This window comes from Aptenodytes patagonicus, chromosome 6, assembly GCF_965638725.1.
Source record: "Aptenodytes patagonicus chromosome 6, bAptPat1.pri.cur, whole genome shotgun sequence".
Taxonomy (NCBI): domain Eukaryota; kingdom Metazoa; phylum Chordata; class Aves; order Sphenisciformes; family Spheniscidae; genus Aptenodytes; species Aptenodytes patagonicus.
In genome coordinates, this window is record NC_134954.1 from 73953701 (window position 1) to 73971489 (window position 17789).

At 49.0% G+C, this 17789-nt stretch overlaps 1 protein-coding gene across 1 annotated transcript in view; it reads left to right on the plus strand.

Moving 5' to 3' along the window:
• The window catches only part of LYPD6 (LY6/PLAUR domain containing 6), a 37004-nt gene extending 19574 nt beyond the window's left edge, over window positions 1-17430 (plus strand). The window contains exons 2-5 of the mRNA XM_076343151.1: window positions 4189-4351; window positions 5861-5959; window positions 11276-11406; window positions 13522-17430. Coding sequence (XP_076199266.1) covers window positions 4234-4351; window positions 5861-5959; window positions 11276-11406; window positions 13522-13725 — 552 coding nt within the window. The 5' untranslated portion in view covers window positions 4189-4233 and the 3' untranslated portion in view covers window positions 13726-17430. The remainder of the gene's footprint in view (window positions 1-4188; window positions 4352-5860; window positions 5960-11275; window positions 11407-13521) is intronic.
• Window positions 17431-17789: the final 359 nt, after the last annotated feature.

A 17789-nucleotide genomic window follows, 5' to 3' on the forward strand; every position in this document is an offset into this window, starting at 1 on the left:
CAAATACATCCTCACAAATAACTGCCCCCTCCGACAACGCGTCTCCCCCAGAACCAGAGGTCTGATGTTTGGCAGCACTTCTCCTTGCGGGCTCCCCGGTCCTTCCTTGGAGGACGGGGACCTTCCATTGTCCCCGGCGCTGGTGACAGCGAGGACGACATGTCGCCACCGTAATGAGACCTGACAAACGGGCAATTGGGCTGCCGCGTAGGGAATTTAATGGTTAATTTCCGTAGCGCCGTGTCAGGGCAAAGGGCAGGAAGAAGTAATCCTGCTGCAGAGCGGGGATGGGGATGCCTTTCCGTCTGAAAGGTGCTGGCGAAGCTGGAAAGATTGAGTTAACTGGGATTTCTGTGTCAGCGCCCGAGACCTTTTATAAACAGACTGTATGATCTAAATACCATGTGACTATTTCCCCTAACCGCGGTCCGGTATCAAATTCGGAGCGGGCCAGGCCATTTTCTATTAAGGCTGGTGCATGCACGCTGCTGTGCACGAGAGGCTACTGCGTCTGGAAGGGAGCCGAGTTAATTCAGAAGGAAAGAAACGCGTGCCCGTACGCTGGAGAACCAGCCTGTTCGGCGAGCAGCAGTTTAGCGCTGTAGTGGCTGATACGTCAGCAATCACTGTCTGAAAAAATATTTTCGTGCAACGTTTGGCGGTTTTGGCTGAAAGCCATGAACTAAAAGGGGCTTGTGAGCGAAAGAAGGCGGCTCCGTGCCCTCGATGAAGCTTCTTAGGGCTCATAGGCTTCATGAAGAGAAGCCATCTTTGGCGAAAAATGTCATTTTGGATGATTTGGGAGAAAAAAGTGTAACTGAAAACAATTTTTTGTCAAAAACGTCTGCGGGTTTTAAGACAGTGCATCCATATATATATACCCTGCCTTTAAAAACAAAAAAGCAATTACATTTTATTTTTATGTGTGGGTGTAAAAACAGAGAGAATGGGTGTGCTCACAGAATTACTGTGCTGAACAGTAATTATTGAATATGTTTGATTTTCTTCAAAATAGTTTTTGATATGCCACTCTTTGTGAAATATCAGTATTACCTCAAACGTCACCGAGTATTTTCTCAGTCGGATGTAGTATATTTGTACATGTATTTTGCCCCCCGTGAAAGGCAGAACTATGCGTACCCATGTGTACATACTCAAAATATTTGTGAAATATTGAGTATTCAGGTTTGTGGCGGTAGGTAGTTCTATCTACACAGAAGTATCCATTTTTACACTCTCTATGTGTGTAGGAAATGGCCGGGTAGAACGTGCCTGCTGTGAAGAGCAGTGACTATAACGGTGGCAGGTGTTTTGTTCGATAAATACTTTCTACTTCCGTAACTGCCGTGGTTCAAAACAGCGGCCAGGCTGGCCTTGCTCTGGTCTGCTCAGGATTGTTTTGTAACACAGAGGGCTTTTTTAATTTTAATTCCTCACCTATAATTAAATCTGCTTCAAACATACAAAGTAGAGGTGGGGAAGTGAATTCTATATATTCACTTGTGGTTCTTGCAACTCATTAAGCGTGGCGTTGGCAATTAAGCTACTTGTAATTACAAGAGGCACGATGTGAGTATTTTTAGCGTGCAGCTGGAGGATTTCTGCCACCCTTTCAGGCAGGACTAACAGCCACTTGTCTTCTGAATCTGAAGACGAGGCAAGTACTGACAGCTACGCACAGACATTTGGAGACGGGCTGAATAAGCAATTGGTCCCATTAAAGGGAGCATGTATGATAGAGGGAAAACTGGTGTCCTCAACTGGAAGACTTCGACCAGTGCTGTAAATGCAAGCGCTTTTTGTGATTGTGATGAGAAAACCCAACAAATTAATATCTTATTATACTTGGGAGGAATTCTTGCCATTATTTTAATCTTGCTATGTTTTTACTTAAAATATCGCTGTTTGTCCTTTATGTTGAAAACATACGTTAATCGCAGGTTGCTGCTGAGAGTTTGTGTTGAGCTATGAGAAGCCCCTCTCTTTGGGATGGGGGTCCGAGTTTGGTTTTGTACCGTAACGCAGGATTGCTGCTGAGACCGTGTGAACCGACAAAGAGTTTCACTGCAAACTGCTGATTTCTTGAAATGAATAATGGGGCTTGTAAAATCTGCCTTGCTTTGTTTGGGCTAAAAAAATAATCCAAAAATCCCTCTCTCCTCCAAACCTTCATTATCTTAACAATATGCATATTAAGCAATTTCCACATGTGAAACCCAGTTGCCGTTGAGTGGCTCTGGTCAAGCAGTGAGCAGAGAGGCTGGCGTGTGTGCGGTGATGGACAGGTCTCCTCTTGGGTAGGAAAGGAGAGACTCGGCTCAGGAGTCCAAATGCATCTTGTTTCCCTGTGCCTCAGCACAGTCATCGCCTGTGACTTGTGTTACGTACAGATACGTGCCCTGAAAGCAAACGCTCCCGGACTGGAGCGTGTCTACCCGGTGCCGTTGCTTGTGCAGCTGATGGCTCCCGTTGTCCTCGGCTCAGGACCACCAGGACAGTGTCGGCATCTGGCCAGCTCGGCTCCAGGTCTGTGTGTATTTAGCCATGAGGAACTCAAAAACGTGAATGGTCCTAAATCCACGCACATACCCGGCTCCCTCGCCGAGGTGGGCTCCAGCTGGCTTTGCTGGGGACTCTTCCTCCAGACCCCACAGAGAGCCGCTGGTCCCATTTCTTTTGTCTTTCACGTGGCTGGGAGAGGCTTGTTTTATTTCCTTTCTGCTTCTAATCAGGGCTTCATTTTTCCCCTGGCTGATACGCATCTGTGGAGTAAAGCAAATGGAAATTGGCATTTCCCTCTTCCTAAGGTTAAAACACCAAAGTTTAATGCACCACGTTGTGTGTTATCTGTTTCCCTCGCTATTTTTATGGGTTTCACGGTGTTTTAATAAAAGGGCTGTTTTCAGATAAAAGCCGAGGATAACGACAGCCGCCCCGACGGCCATCGTGCTGCTAGTCCTGTGGGGGTCTCTGCTGCGAGACAAACGTTTGGAGGCAGACGTGGAAGGTTACGGCCCTGCCCCTGGAACATCTTACCTGAAAAAAACCCAAAAGTTGATTTATTAAATAATAGCTGCCACGCTTTCGAAGTCGCTTAGGAAATAGCTGAGTATCGCAGATCTCTTGGTCAGTCTGGGTGGGAAAGAAAAAACCCCAACCCTGTGTGTGCTGGATGGATGCCAGCGGCCAGGGGAAACCGGCGGCTCCTGCCTGGCTCGGCAGCCGCGTCCTCTCAGGGCTTTCCTGTCCCGCTCGGTTTTCGAGGCACGTTTTCATCATTTTTAAGGAACTGTAATAATGTGAGCTGCGTATTTAACGATGCATTAGCGTTGTCTGTTCCTGGAGGGCTCCCCACAGCCTGTGCACAGGGACTGGGATGCTCCTGAAAGCTGCTGGTTTCGGGGACGGCTTCACGAGTGGTGCCGCAGCGGGTATTTGTTTCTGCTTAAATTAGTTCCCTTCATTCAGGGACATGGGAAAAATACGCTGCATCGTTTGTCACAGCGTCACAGAGGGAATAAGACCTTTTGGAGCACGGATGAGGAAAATGCAATAATCGCCTTACGTTATTAACAGCAACCGGCTGAAGTTAGAGACAACCTGCAGCAGCTGGAGCTCCTCGCCTTTCCTGAGATACGTGGAAAGTAATGCGGAGCTTCTGGTTTGCCAAAAAGGTGCATTTTAGAAGGGTGTGAGCCTGTGTTGGAGCGTGGGTGTGGGAGACCCATTGCTGCTCCCCCGGGCATCCCGACAGGTCTCCAGCTACCCTGTTACCTTTCTTCCTGGTCTAATTCTGCAATACTCCAGTATTCTCTAAAAGAAGCAGTTAAATCCCGTCGCACTGCAGTCTCCGATGACTTTATCAACATCCTACTGAGGTTTTTGAAAACCAGTCGCCGACCGGTTAAATTGTATAACGGTGACAAACCCGACCGCCCTTCCCCTCGGCTCCCGCTTGCAGCTCTCTGGCTGGGAGGGGGTTTGCCCGAGTCCTTTTCCCAGGCGGTGCCAGGGATGTTTCTGAAGCCGAGCCAAAGTAACGACACCACTGCCTGGCCCCGTGGGAGGGCAGCTGAAGGTTCATGGGGGCATCGTGGTTTTGGTGAGGTTGGGCTGCTGGGGGCCGAGGTGGTGGCCGGGCTCCTCGCGGGTTTGCTCTGCTCACCCCTGTTCTCTGCTATCGACCAGGTGAGGTTTTTTTCGGCCGCCGCATGAGTACGGCTTCGCCCGGCGATGGCCTCGCAGCCCGCGCCGGCGTGGGTGCTGCTGCTCAGCCTGCTGGCCGGCTGCCTGCCCGCCGTGCAGCCCAGGGACTTCACCGTGAAGGACATCGTCTACCTCCACCCTTCCAGTAAGCCACCTTCGCGCGGGCTGCAAAGCCACGGCCGGCCACGGCGCGGGGGTAAGGACGAGGGCGAACGCGTGTTAAGGCAGCAGAAACATGGGGGTTGAGCTGAATGCTGAGCAAAGTTTAAATAAATATCCCCAGTACTCATGAAACTAGTTGATACAAAACCAGATCGTCGCCTCCCAAAGGGATTAAAGGACAGACAGGGTTACAGGCAGTTGCTGAGCGTGTCAGGAGCTTTTTGTTCACTATTTGCTGTTCCTCAGTAATCTCTCTGGCCGTAAGACCGAGGCCCCCGGCCACGCGGTTTGCCCGAGCACATCGACAGCTGTGAGCAAGGGCCAAACGCAACCTTTTGCAGCTGTGGCACCAAGTGCTCCTGACTTTATTTCGGTAACTCCCTGAAGCAATGCTATAGCAACATTATCCACCTTTACGTCTTCCAGGGACTCTCCTTTCACTAGTCTGTTCACTTAATCAGATACAAACTTATTTAATTCTAGAAGAGGAGAGCTGTTCCTGCCATCTGTTCCCAGAGAAAACTCACCGCCTTTCCAAATTTGGCTGAGAAATTCACATTCTGTACAAGCAAGATGAAATTCCTGTTTTATGCCGTAACCACGACCTGCTAGAGGTCCAGGGTGAGAGGGGTGAATTTGATTAGTGCTGTTGTGTTGTCCCACCCCAAGCTGTTCCTTGAGGGCAGCACCAGCCCCACCAGAGATGCTCCGAGGTGACTTGCTGGCCCTTACCCAGAGGAGCCTGGGGAAACAAGCAGTGAAGCCTTTTGCTTCACCTCTCGTACCCAAACGGGGTCTGGCCCAGAGCCGGTGGGCAAGGTGTAGAGGAGGGAGAGGTGAGATGTGGCCTGCGGGGCTGCGGAGGTTCAGCTTGCTTCGCCCCGTGGAGATAAACGTGACCCACTCACCATTTGGCTTCTGAGAAGGTGGCAGCATCTTGAAGATGTATTGAATGTGCTACAGAAGCCCTGCCAGGAGACCACTTAAGAAGTTACACTCTTTGGCGAGATAAATTAGGACGGCGTCTGCTGTTAAAAACTGGAGGTTCAGCAAATTGATTTGTCTTTCCTTTGGGACATCAGCCTGCCTTCAAAAGGGGTAGCTCGTTTCCTCGGTGGGACAGTTTCCAGAAGTATTTTAATCCGTCTGATATTGTGTTATCGGCACTGATAAAGTAGCGGTATTGGATGTGAGCTCTGATACCAAGAGAACAAGTACTCCTTGCTCACATTAACTCCCTTTGAAGTCAGCAGTGGGCACTTTCGCTAGGTAAACAGGGTTGAACTGAGTCCTTATTGTATCTGTGTGTGCCTTTCCCGCACCGCTATTGGTGATAGGATTTTTACAAATGGGGACCAACTTGATGAAGTTGACAGGTACACTTGTAGAAAGATGTGTCTAAAGAGAACAAACGCTGCTGCGTGCCTCTGAAAAGCGTAGTAGAACCAGATTAATTGCCTCATTTTAACTGAATATTGTCTGTTCCTTTCAGCCACACCGTATCCTCACGGATTTAAATGTTTCACCTGCGAAAAGGCAGCAGATAATTACGAATGCAACCGATGGGCTCCGGATGTCTATTGTCCAAGAGGTAACCAGCCGCGTGCTAGCGTTTAATTTAAACCCACCTTACGACAACCGCTTGCTGTCCCCGCCGCAGGGACAGCACTGAGCCCCCATTATTCCCTACGGGTACTCGGATGCTGGTGATTGCTGCTCCCGCTTGTAAGCCTCCTCAACAAGAAAGATATGTAAGCGATACGAGTAATCCTTTAAGCTTTCCTGTCTCTTTGCAGTGGGTGAAGTTTAGGCCTTTCGTCTACTCCCCGTACTCCTCTAGCTCAGCTGGAAATTAAATCAGGCTGACGTTTATTTAAGGGTTGTATTTCTCTTACTGCTGAGTACGGGACCGGTTCTTGCTTTGTTCGCTTCCCTCCCCTATGGCACAAGCCCACGCTCCAGGGCAGCCAAGGCTGCCTCTTTTCGGCTGGCATCAAGATATTTTCAGTCTTTTGGGCTCATAACTCCCATCGGAGTCTGAAGTTGGGAACGGCTCAGAAAGGGCTTTGTGATACAGGCACCCAAATACCAGATCCAGGTATCAGTGAGACCCTCAGATCTCCCCCTCCCTTACCGCTTCTCTTTTTGAGACGCTCACAAGCATTAAGATCGTCCACAGCCCCTGACGAAGCCCTGGCCACGGGTTGGACGTGGACTGTGTCCTCACCAGCGTGGGAACCACGCGTGGGCAGGAGGCAGCCGTCGTGGCAGCCGGGGCCGCGCGGGCAGAGGGATGCTGCTGGGGCTCGCCGCTCCCCTGGTGCTTTCTGTAGGCTCGGCAGCGCTGTTCAGCATCTGTCCGGAATGTCTGTTGTGGGACGTTACAGGTGCCCTCAGAAAATATTTATTTTGGAAAGATAAAGACCATGACCTGCATGGCAGGGACGAACCAGCTGTGTTTGCAGCCTGTGTCAGAGCGCGTTATCTGTCCGAGAATTTATTTGCTTTGAGCTCAAACCAGCAAAACATCAACAACGATAAAAGAGATCAGGCTGGCTGGCATCAGATGAGACCAATATTCACGGACGCTCCCTGCTTTGACAGGAGTAGGTGGTATTTAAATGACTGAGGACAGTGTTACCCGCAGATCGCTGTGCAAGGAGAGAGGTGTGACTCCAAGGTCTGCCTTTAGTAACAACCAGCAGAAATGACTTGACCCCAAAAAATGCTAGTCTGGAAAGAGAAGTTAGTACTTAATGGCTGTTTAGGGGAGGGGAAAACCATGCTTTGGTGCGTCTGTAACTCATCAGCTGTGTTCAACCAGACCAGAGCTGCTAGGAATGGTCGCCGGCCCTCCTGCCTGCTGGTACAAACACCCGCTGTCCGTGAAGTAAGGATGGGGTTTTAGCCACAAGAAGGGGCTAGCTGGAAATCTGAGTCTATCTTCAATCTTCGGAAGAGAGGACTTCTGATCTCCTTAAAATGGAGGGGTTCAATAGCACTTTACTCCAGGCGGAGCGTGTTAGTGCCCAGACTGCCCCGACATGGCATGCCTCGGGGCTGGAGCACAGCTCCGCCTGCAGCACGCACCCCCAGCCCCTCGCTGACGGCTTTTGGGTGAGACCAGGGCCTCCACTGCCGAGTCAGCAGTCGCCGTGTTTCAGACAACTGGGGATGGGCGCTATGGCTTAAATGCTCTGTCCTTATTCTGTGCAGTGGAGGCAAAGCTGATAATGTCATTGCTCCCCACTCTGCAGAAATCGGCCGTCGCTTCGGGATGCCTCATCACCGACGGCTTTTGTTGGCGTCTCAGCTTTACATCCAATGCACCTCCACATCAGAAGGCTTTTATTAAGCCAGCTTTTTTCTTCGTTGCTTTAGTTTTCAAATGTGATGTTGAGTTCGTGTAAGGAAGCCGCAGAAACGCAACCTCAGGTTTGAGGCGTGACTCCAGGTGTGCTCTGGGGGCTGGGGTTATCCGCTCAGGTAATTACCTTATCTCTGGGAGTCAGAGGGGTATGCTTATGGCGTTGCCTCCATCGCTGCAGTGATCCGAACCCTTGTTGGTTTGCTTGGGTTAAGTGGTGGGAGAAAACGGGAAAACTCCATCCCGGTATTTGCTATAATTATTTTTTTTTTAAAGACAGAATGCTATTAAACCCAAGCAAAACAAAATCTTTTCATTAACTATAATGTAGGACTTAAAGGGAACCACATTTTGTGTATAGCAAAATTCATTATAATGGAGAGTAAAACCATGAATCCCTGTATTGAACAGAGATTAGAAAAAGCATTTCCTAGAAGGCAGGCCTCCTGCTGTGCATTAACCTTGTTTTCTGTTATTTATTAGCTTCAGCTCAAGCAGAAACTGTGTTAGTGATCTAATTTGTATGGAAATACTGCACTCAATATGCTCCCCGTACTCTATTTTTGGATGGCCTGTGGGAGGGCTGACATCTCGGTGATGGCCACCACCACCACGGTTGATGATCCAGCCACTGCAGGTGGCACCCGAAAGCCCTGTTACAGGCTGCGGTTTGGGAAACGGGCTCTCAAAAGTCAACATGTGACTCTGGGCCCTTTGAAATACCAGATTCAGTGTTTCCCTACCCAGTTCAAAGCAGAGAGGACAACTTTCTCCTACTGGAGACACATACCAGCCTTGCTGGGTCTCAACGTGCGGGGATGGTTTGCTCACACTTAGCCTGGCTGGCTGTCTGCACCACGACTTCTGGTTTCAATAGCTGGTTTCTTCATTCATGCTCCCTTTAAGGGCATAGGAGGGTGCCCAGGAGGTGGACCCCATGGAGAACGTGCGTTTCAGCCGTTGGGTGATGCTGCTGTAGGTCAGCATCACTCCTGGCAGGTCGAGACTGAGGCTGTCTGTTGTATACAGGTGTTTGGAGATACCTCGTAGCTGAAGCACGTCATGCAGCTTTTGCAAGACGGTTCCACCAGAGGAAGGAAAAATGCAAAAGGAGACGGTGTCACCTGTCACGCCGGGGGTCAGTGTAAATCAACAGCCCTGAAAATCCCCCAAATAATCACGTAGAGCAACCACCTCGTTTTCAAATGCTTTTGTAATGGAATGTGTTGCTGGACAGCCTGCATATTACACCACGATCAGCCTGGCTTTCAAGTGCCTTTAAAGACACTCTGGAACCGCCAAATTTAGGAAACATAAATCCATGCTTTTTTGATATGATACCACCGAGACCCATCCTTACCCTGTGGCCGTACAGCATGCTGCCTGGCTTGGGCACCGCTCTACTTAGGAGCATCAACTTTCATGCTGCAATGTCTCACTTGAATCGCTCTGAATTTCTCCGTTATTTTTGGTAACATTTTTATAGCGTTGGGCCTGCGTTCTTCACGGGGTCAGCTTAGAGTTCCTCTTCCATCCCTCCGGCCGGCAGCCTCCCTGTCTGCAGAGCAGTTAATGTACCCCACCATGGTGATGCTCCCCACCTCTGCTTTGCTCTGGGCTCTCCTGGTGCTCTCTGGCCCAATCCTTCTCATAGCGCCTGTCATCATTGCGCTTAGCCTGCTCTGAGAAGAGAGGCAGACCAGAATGCAGTGCAAAAGTTAGTATTAATCTGAGTGAGTGGATTTTGTTGCTTAGTGTGGACTTACTCCGTAGCTGCAGCCCTGCCTTGCAGGAGATGATAGCCATCAGCGATGGCTGTACGAGGAGAGGCATGCTTGGTCCCTCTGTGCAGGGGAAAATACATATCTCCAAGATGATTGCACAATATTTTCTGAAACCACACTTGGAAGAAAGAATGAAACAGCCTTAAAAGAGTTATGGGGTGCGAGAAGTTTTATTTGTTCCATCTGGGACCTGTCAGGGGCGAGCTCCGCTGCAGAGAGCCATCGCAGGAGAAATAAAGCTCCCGTGAGGCACGCCCAGATTTGCTGGGGAATGGCACTTCCAGGCAAGGTCCTGGGAGAAGCTCAAAGCCGTCGTGCAGAGAGTGCTCCCCTTGGGGTAAAACTGTGAGCTTCACCCCCTGGGGCAGGAGAGCCTGGAAAACGCGTTAAAAGCTGCGTGTTGCAGCCCTGGCCGGTTTGAAGGAAGACAGCACACCGAGCTTCTCCAGCCTCTGGTGATAAGTTCAGTCTGTTCGCTGTGGATATCACACTTGAGTTAAGAGCAGGTCAAAGATGTGACAGATGTCTGAGGGGTTTTATTGCCTAATGAAGAACGTGTTCGGTCGGCAATCTCGCTCGGCTGTCGCCGAATGCCTAAAACATGAGAAGTATGCAGGGCTTTGCCATCGGAGATGAGGGCTGAACAGGAATGTTCACTGTAAATTAATTACACTCCTTTTATTCCCCCTGTGAAAGCCACAATTTTATTAATAATAAGGTTGATTAATAAGCAAGGTATAATTTAGAGAAGAAATATATAATGGCATGTTTCCCATGTTGAAAATCCAGTGTGTTCATCTTGGAGTGCTAGGTGGGGGAACAGCACCTTCAGCTTCCCTCTGATGACTAAAGCATGAAATAAATCCAAATTCCTTTACGCCTGCGGATAACCACAGCATTTGTCAGTCATCCTGCTTTGAATTTTCTGAGCGTTTTACAGTTGTCTCTAGAGGAGTAGCTTAAAAAAGGAGGAGGAGGAGGATGGTCTCCTCTGGGGACAAGGGAGCCCACAGGAGAAGCGTGCAGAAGATGCGATGGGAATACCGGGGACAGAGTCCATTTTATGGTGCCTTTTCCAAAGACTGGGAAACTGAGAAATGCAGAAATCCCCCCAGCTGTTCTGTCGGTCTTTTGGCATTAGTTTATAGATGATAAAACTGAGGGACAGAGAGGGTGAAGGATCTTCTCTGGGCCTCGCAGAAGCTGTGGGAGAGCCGGGGTCAGAGCGTGAGCAGCGAGGAGAGCCGTTAGGATATAGGGACAGGCGTCTCCAATGTGTAATGCTGTAGGTCGGTCTGCAGAATTAATGGTTGTGCGTGAAGCTAGGAAAAAATTAAACCTATACGAATGAAAGTTAGCTTCCGACATAAACAGGTATTGTGAATGTTTTCTTTTTTTAAAGACAATTCCTATAAAACCAACAGTGCACAAGATTTGGGGTGTTTATCTGAACCGCCCTCCGTAACTTGATTATCCAACGTATGTTTCTTTATCTGTAACATATAGACCCACATTAGTATTGGAAACAAATCTCCGTGTTCCAGAGTGCTTTGAAACCTCAGGTTTGCGCCAGAGCTTGGGGTGTGGGTGTGTGTATTTAGTGACATTATGTATTGCAATAAATACATCAAAACTCTCTTTTTTTTAAACCCCAAGATTTGAAAAAAAATCTAAGACTTCTTTCCTATTTCTTCCTATTTGTAGACCGTCACAAAACTTGAATTCGACAGGTAAACACATTTTCCTGTCTTTCTAGGTACAAGATACTGCTTTAGCCAACACATGATGAAAGTTACTGGAGAAAGCGTATCCGTCACCAAACGCTGTGTACCATTAGAGGACTGTCTGTCTACGGGATGCACCTATGTAAAGCATGAAGAATACAAGGTATAGGATAAAAATTGCCTTTTTCTCATAGGAAAACTAGGCAGAATCCTTCTGGCCTCCACCAGAAGTCTGACTGGTTCGGTGGGTAAATCAGCGTCATCAAAAATGAAATTTCTCTTCTTAACAAGCTCCAGCTCATTTCCGTTTGTTACAGAAACAAAGGAATAACCTCTCCCAGAACAAAGGAATAATCTCTTTAAATAACTCTCCTGCCAGCAGCTCAGGGGAGCAAACCACTCCCTTCTGGCTGCGGAGTGCTTTGCCTGCAGTACTGCACCGTGTTTGCTCCCCTCTGCTCTGTGACGGATGCTCGCCAGCCACCTCTTGCTTTTCTTACTGAAACGGGTAGGGGAAAGCCCCGAAACCTTCAGAGCAGACCCTTTATATCTGAATCAAACAGTTATTTATTGAAGATTTTTCTGAAGGTCAATAGTTGACCTTTTTGAACTTCAACAGGTTAAAATAAAAGAGCTTTCTGAGCTGCCAGGCACGCTGCAGTCCCATCTCTGTTTTGCACATAATTTTATGCTCTCTTGGCCTCGGGCGCGTTAGTCTTGTTGCTCTAAGCTGGGTGAGGAATTGGTTGGATGGTCGCATCTAGAGGGTGGTGGTCAATGGCTCAATGTCCAGATGGAGACTGGTGACGAGTGGCGTCCCGCAGGGGTCCGTATTGGGACCGGTACTGTTTAATTCTTCATCAGTGACATAGACAGTGGGATCGAGTGCACCCTCAGCAAGTTTGCAGATGACACCAAGCTGAGTGGTGCGGTCGACAGGCCAGAGGGACGGGATGCCATCCAGAGGGACCTGGACAAGCTGGAGAAGTGGGCCCATGTGAACCCCATGAGGTTCAACAAGGCCAAGTGCAAGGTCCTGCACCTGGGTCGGGGCAACCCCCGCTATCAATCCAGGCTGGGGGATGGAGGGGTGGAGAGCAGCCCTGCCGAGAAGGACTTGGGGGGACTGGTGGAGGAAAAGCTGGACAGGAGCCGGCAATGTGCGCTCCCAGCCCAGAAGGCCAATCGTATCCTGGGCTGCATCCAAAGCAGCGTGGCCAGCAGGTCGAGGGAGGGGATTCTGCCCCTCTGCTCTGCTCTGGGGAGACCCCCCCTGGAGAACTGCGTCCAGCTCTGGAGCCCTCAGCATAAGAAAGACACGGACCTGTTGGAGCGGGTCCAGAGGAGGGTCACAAAGATGATCAGGGGGATGGAACACCTCTGCTATGAAGAAAGGCTGAGAGAGTTGGGGTTGTTCAGCCTGGAGAAGAGAAGGCTCCGGGGAGACCTTCTTGCAGCCTGTCAGTACTTCAAGGGGGTTTGTAAAAAAGATGTCGGCAAACTTTTGAGCAGGGCCTGTTGCGACAGGCCAAGGGGGAATGGCTTGAAACTAACGGGGGGTAGATTCAGACTAGATAGAAGGAAGAAATTGTTTACGCTGAGGGTGGTGAAACACTGGCCCAGGTTGCCCAGAGAGGTGGTGGATGCCCCATCCCTGGAACCATTCCAGGTCAGGCTGGACGGGGCTCTGAGCAGCCTGATCTAGTTGAAGATGTCCCTGCCCAGGGCAGGGGGGTCGGACTAGATGGCCTTTAGAGGTCCCTTCCAACCCAAACTCTGCTATGATTCTAAATCTCTGTGCCCTGGCAGGGTACTGTAACTGGCCCTTCCTAGCCCTGAGAAGGCAGAGCTGCATGTCCTTATGGGCTGATACAGGAATTGTCTGTCGCTCCAGTGCCTGCACACTAGGCGATAGGCAACAACAACAAAAAAACCCTATACGAGTAAATACTGATTTCTTTGAGTTCTGGCTTGTGAGCTCTACTTCAACCAAACAGCACTGGTTTTCATCAGTTTACTTTTTTGGGGCAGAAAAGAAAATAACCTCTTCAAAATGGATGCGTCCTCCTCGCACCAGCCAACGTACTGTTCCTGTACAGGTGCAATTGTTCTCTGAGTAGATGGATTTAAAAAAAAAGGGGGGGGGGGGAGAAGGGAGGGGGGTGAAATCAGGCTGGCCTCTCTGCTCCTTTGCAACTGTCATATTATTTCCCCTGCGTCTTTATTCAATGGCAGTGGTATTTTTCAAGAAGCCGAGTTAACACCTGGTTTCTTTCAGATCTGCACCTCCTGCTGCGAAGGAAGCATCTGCAACTTGCCACTACCAAGGAACACAACAGACGCCGTGTTTACAACCCTCTCCCCCCTCAACAAAACACAGAGACTTTCACATCCCGTCCTGCTGACAACGGCGTGTCTCTGGTTGGGGTTGATGTCACAGCACTGGGTCACGCTGCCACGCGTGGTGGGTCCGGACAGCTGAGCTGGCCGAGAACATCTGCATGAACGTTCAACCGCTCCCTACGGAGCCTGCGCTCGGGAGTTGTCTTTGAAAGACTGATTTTCCTCCTGATTTCTTGTTGATGATGAACTAGCGAGCCTGGGACGTAGACGCATTTGAAGGGGGTAAAACCATCACATGTTTCTCTACTGTTTTCTGAAGAAACTCATGCAAAATGTTCCCAGAATCCATGCCTGAGACCGACGCATACGCTCTTCTTAATGTCTGTCTTTTCTCCATGAAGAAATGTTATTTAAAACTACTATGTCACTGCCAGCTGCTAGTATCATCACTTACTCATTTGAAACTTTCTCGTTATAATTTGTCAGAGCACTAACTCCGGTCTCTTGTTAACCTGTTTTGAGAACATACGGTAAATAATATATAGTCAGTACGTCTTTGCAGTCTCCCCACATCTCCTCCTCCTCTCGGAGAGGGCAGGAGTTTGTAGCAAGGCAGCAGTAGCTGGAAGGGATGGGGTCAAGGGAGCAGCAGCAGCTTGGATCAGGCCAGCGTCGCGCACAGATGCGTCCTCCGAGGTTGTCCACCAGCAGCACGAAGAGCCACCCCCGTAACAACGCACACTGGGATGTGCAGAAGATCACTTCGGTTTATAAACCGAACCAGGAAAACTCTAAAAACTCTAGAGTTTAATTACGCTGAAGCATAATTAGAGGGGGAGGTGGATGTGCGGTCCTTGACCCTCTCTTGGGAGGAGGAAGGCGTATGGAGAGCTAGTGGGTGTCCAGGTCGAGATGCGGGTGCCTGCCGAGCCGGGTTTCGGGGCTTTACTTGTTTTCATATTTTGGCACCCAGTCCTACAGCGTGAGAGAGGGTTGATCCTGAAGAGCTTCTGTTATTTTATTTAATGCGCTCCCACTGTGGAGTGTGGACTGTTACTAGCTACAGCTGTATTTCAGTGACCTGTGTTGCTTGTTTTGCTCGGAAATCATGTATGCAATATTTATTTTTGTATGTTGAGTAGGATCTAAAGTGTTTAAAAGATTCTTAATACTGATATTGTCAGGGAAAACAGTTGTTTTGCAAGTGGGTAAACCTGTAATATATAAATTATGATAAATATATATATAGTTTTGCATCACTATTGAAAAAGAATCAGCTTTGTTTTGCAGGGTCAGTAATAAAAGCAGGGTATCCATGGACTTGTTTTAAAGTTAAACCAAACTTTTTTATAATTAATTTTTTGTTTGTTTTTTTTTAAAAAAAACCACTATAGTCATAAATTGTTCTTTTATGAGTTAATTTTTGGCTAGTCGTGCTCCAGGGTAACTCGCGCTTTATCAAGTTATAGTATGCTTATGCTCTGAGGTGCTTTTTTTGGTGAGTTATACAGTGAAAGGCAGATGAAGGAAGCCAATGCCGGAATCCAAATGCTTTGTAAACACCTTCGGTGCTTTGAAGGGGCTCCGGGAGGGTACCAGCAAGCCCTCATCTAGCAGCGTCTGTGTTGGATACCAGTAATAGCTGGAAAACTGCAGATCTGAGCATGCAAGGTGCTGTCTTGAGTTTTGTGGCCTTTGGAGTGAACTCTGCTTGCACTCCGGGGAGTTTTATTGGAGGCAAAGGAGGAGGAGAACCGAGAGCAGCGCTCCCAATTTAGTTTCAGGTGATTTCTCTGGGGAAGAAAAGCACTTTGGAAGCTTCGGTGTGTTTTGCTGAGTGATGCTTTTTAAAATGTATATATACTTCGTTGTGAAAACGGAACTTTGAACACCATTTCTTTCCTTTTTTTAACTTTTTATATAAAACTAACTTTTTTGAGGGGAGGCTAGCTGACCTCACTCACAGACAAACCTTGCATTTTGATGTCCTTTCCGCTCTCCTGTGACTAGCTCACGGATTGCTAGTATTAAGAGGTTAGTTGCAATCTGCTATTTTATGCAAGTTAGACGTACCTCCGGAGACCCTGAATAAATCCACCCTGCAGCCTTTATAAAGCCTGTCCCCCTCCTCTGCAAGCTTTCTCGAGCGGAGGAAGCCCAGTGCCGATTCACAGGCACTTACTCTGCAGGGGTTGGGGGAGAATGAGGTGGAGGGTGTTACGACTTCTCCGACAGCATTTTAAATATTTATTTATTGTTACTGTTCTGCAAAAAGGAAGAGTTTACGTCTGGAAGGACCTCGCTCAGCAGTGCAGCTGCTCTCCTGGGGCAGGGGCTAAACATTGGCCGAGCGTTTCGGCAGCACTGTTGTGTAGGCGCAGGGCCAGATCCAGGACAGGCGCTTTTGAGAACATGCGTTGGAAAGCCAGCATGATGTGGAAGCATGGGAATCTGGGAATACTCGGGAACGTCTTGCTTATCTGTTCAACTGAGGTGGGCTCGAGGCTCGGGCCGTATTGCACGTGGCCAGCAGTAGCACCTCGTGAGGAGCTCCGTGCCGTCTCGGGGCTGACGTGCTGGTGGTGGCAGCTCAGCTGGACGCTTTAAGGATTTATATTTTTATTTTGGGCCTTGCTAAACGTGTGCATTTAGGAGTCAGTCAATAAGACACCTAACCAGAAGCAAGAAGCAGAAGTTACCTCCTGACCTGAGCTGACTGCCTTGGTCAATAGCTTACAGTCAGGTTTCTGCCTGCATCTTCTGGCTTCTCTGTATGTCACCTCCTTCCATTTTCCATGTATTTTGCAGTTGCATTGTTATTTAACAGAACTCACCAAGCCTAACCCGTGGTATGGTAACTCTGAGCTAGGTGTGTATAACTGCGTGGGCTGAGCTGCAGGAATGGCCGGATTTCTTCATAAGATGTTGGACTTTCAGGACCACCGCATGGAAGGTGCGGTACCTGCAGCGAGGTGACATGGGCTCCAGTGCTAGCTGGCTCGTCGGGTGCACTGACAGACAGGATCTTCATGCTGTGTTTGGGTGCACCTCAGGCAGACCAGAAACCTTTCTGGGTACCCGGTAGCACGCTCTACCCACGAAGACTGGGATGCCACCGATCAAATTTAGTTATCGGCGTTGTAGAGGTATTAAGGCAAGCCAGTTACTTCTGCTCCCTTTGTAGTCAGTGGAGGAAAAAGTGGTGTTGCAGGGGCCGATTCATTGTATGCCAAGGTGGATGGTTAAATCGTCTCAGCTCAGGCACGTGACGGACATGCCTAGGAAAAGTAGTTTAGAAATAAATACTGCATCCCACGTAGGGTATCCAGCTGCCAGCCACGCGGTTATGCCAAGACCAGTGCTTCGCAAATAACCTGAGCAGGAGCCGCTCCTAAGCACACCACCAGCTTTGCTCTTGACCGTGACGTTGCTGCAGCTGGAGAAAGTCCCGGTTCTTGTGCTGTGCTGGTCCCTCTCCCCCGCCGGCGTGCCACAGTTGCGCTCTTCAGAAGGGACCTGAGCACCGTCCAGCTGAGCTGCTACCTCGGGCTGTGGTACGAGGATTACGGACGTTGAGCTTAAAAGAGCAAATTAAGGTGACTTGAGACCAAGCGGGAACCCGCCCAGGATCCTCCCTGTACCAGCAGGTCGGTGTGCCCGGTCTGCCTGCGGAGCTGTTGGGGGTTTTTTAAAGCACATAAATGCTGAGCAGTACCGTATTTATTTTTAGGCTCTAGATATGTGATATTGCTTTTAAATGTCTAATTTTTTTAACTCTTGTAAATGCTGTACATTTGTATAAATAAATGTTTTAAATATTCAGATGATGTGTGAGGTGTCTGCTAACAATGTACAATTGCTGTCACCAGCCCTGCTCTTCGGTGGGGTGCCACCCCCTGCACTGGGACGCTGCTGCCTGCTTCCCTGTCCCCTTTTCCTTTCTCTGATGTCCTATTAGCAAAAAAAAAAAAAAGCTGAGCTGTATTTAGAGCATTTTGTTCTAACTCCCCCTGTAGCTAATGAATCTTCCCCGTGGTTTCCTCCTGTTGAGCTCCCATGGTTATTTGTTACAAATTTTTTTTATACTGGGCATTTAATAAAATAAGTCTGAGGAGGTTCCTGTTTAGTTCGTGACCCCCGGATCCTCCTTTCCCTCGCCCGCTCTGGGAAAGCTTTACTTCTCCCATAATTGTGCTGTCACAC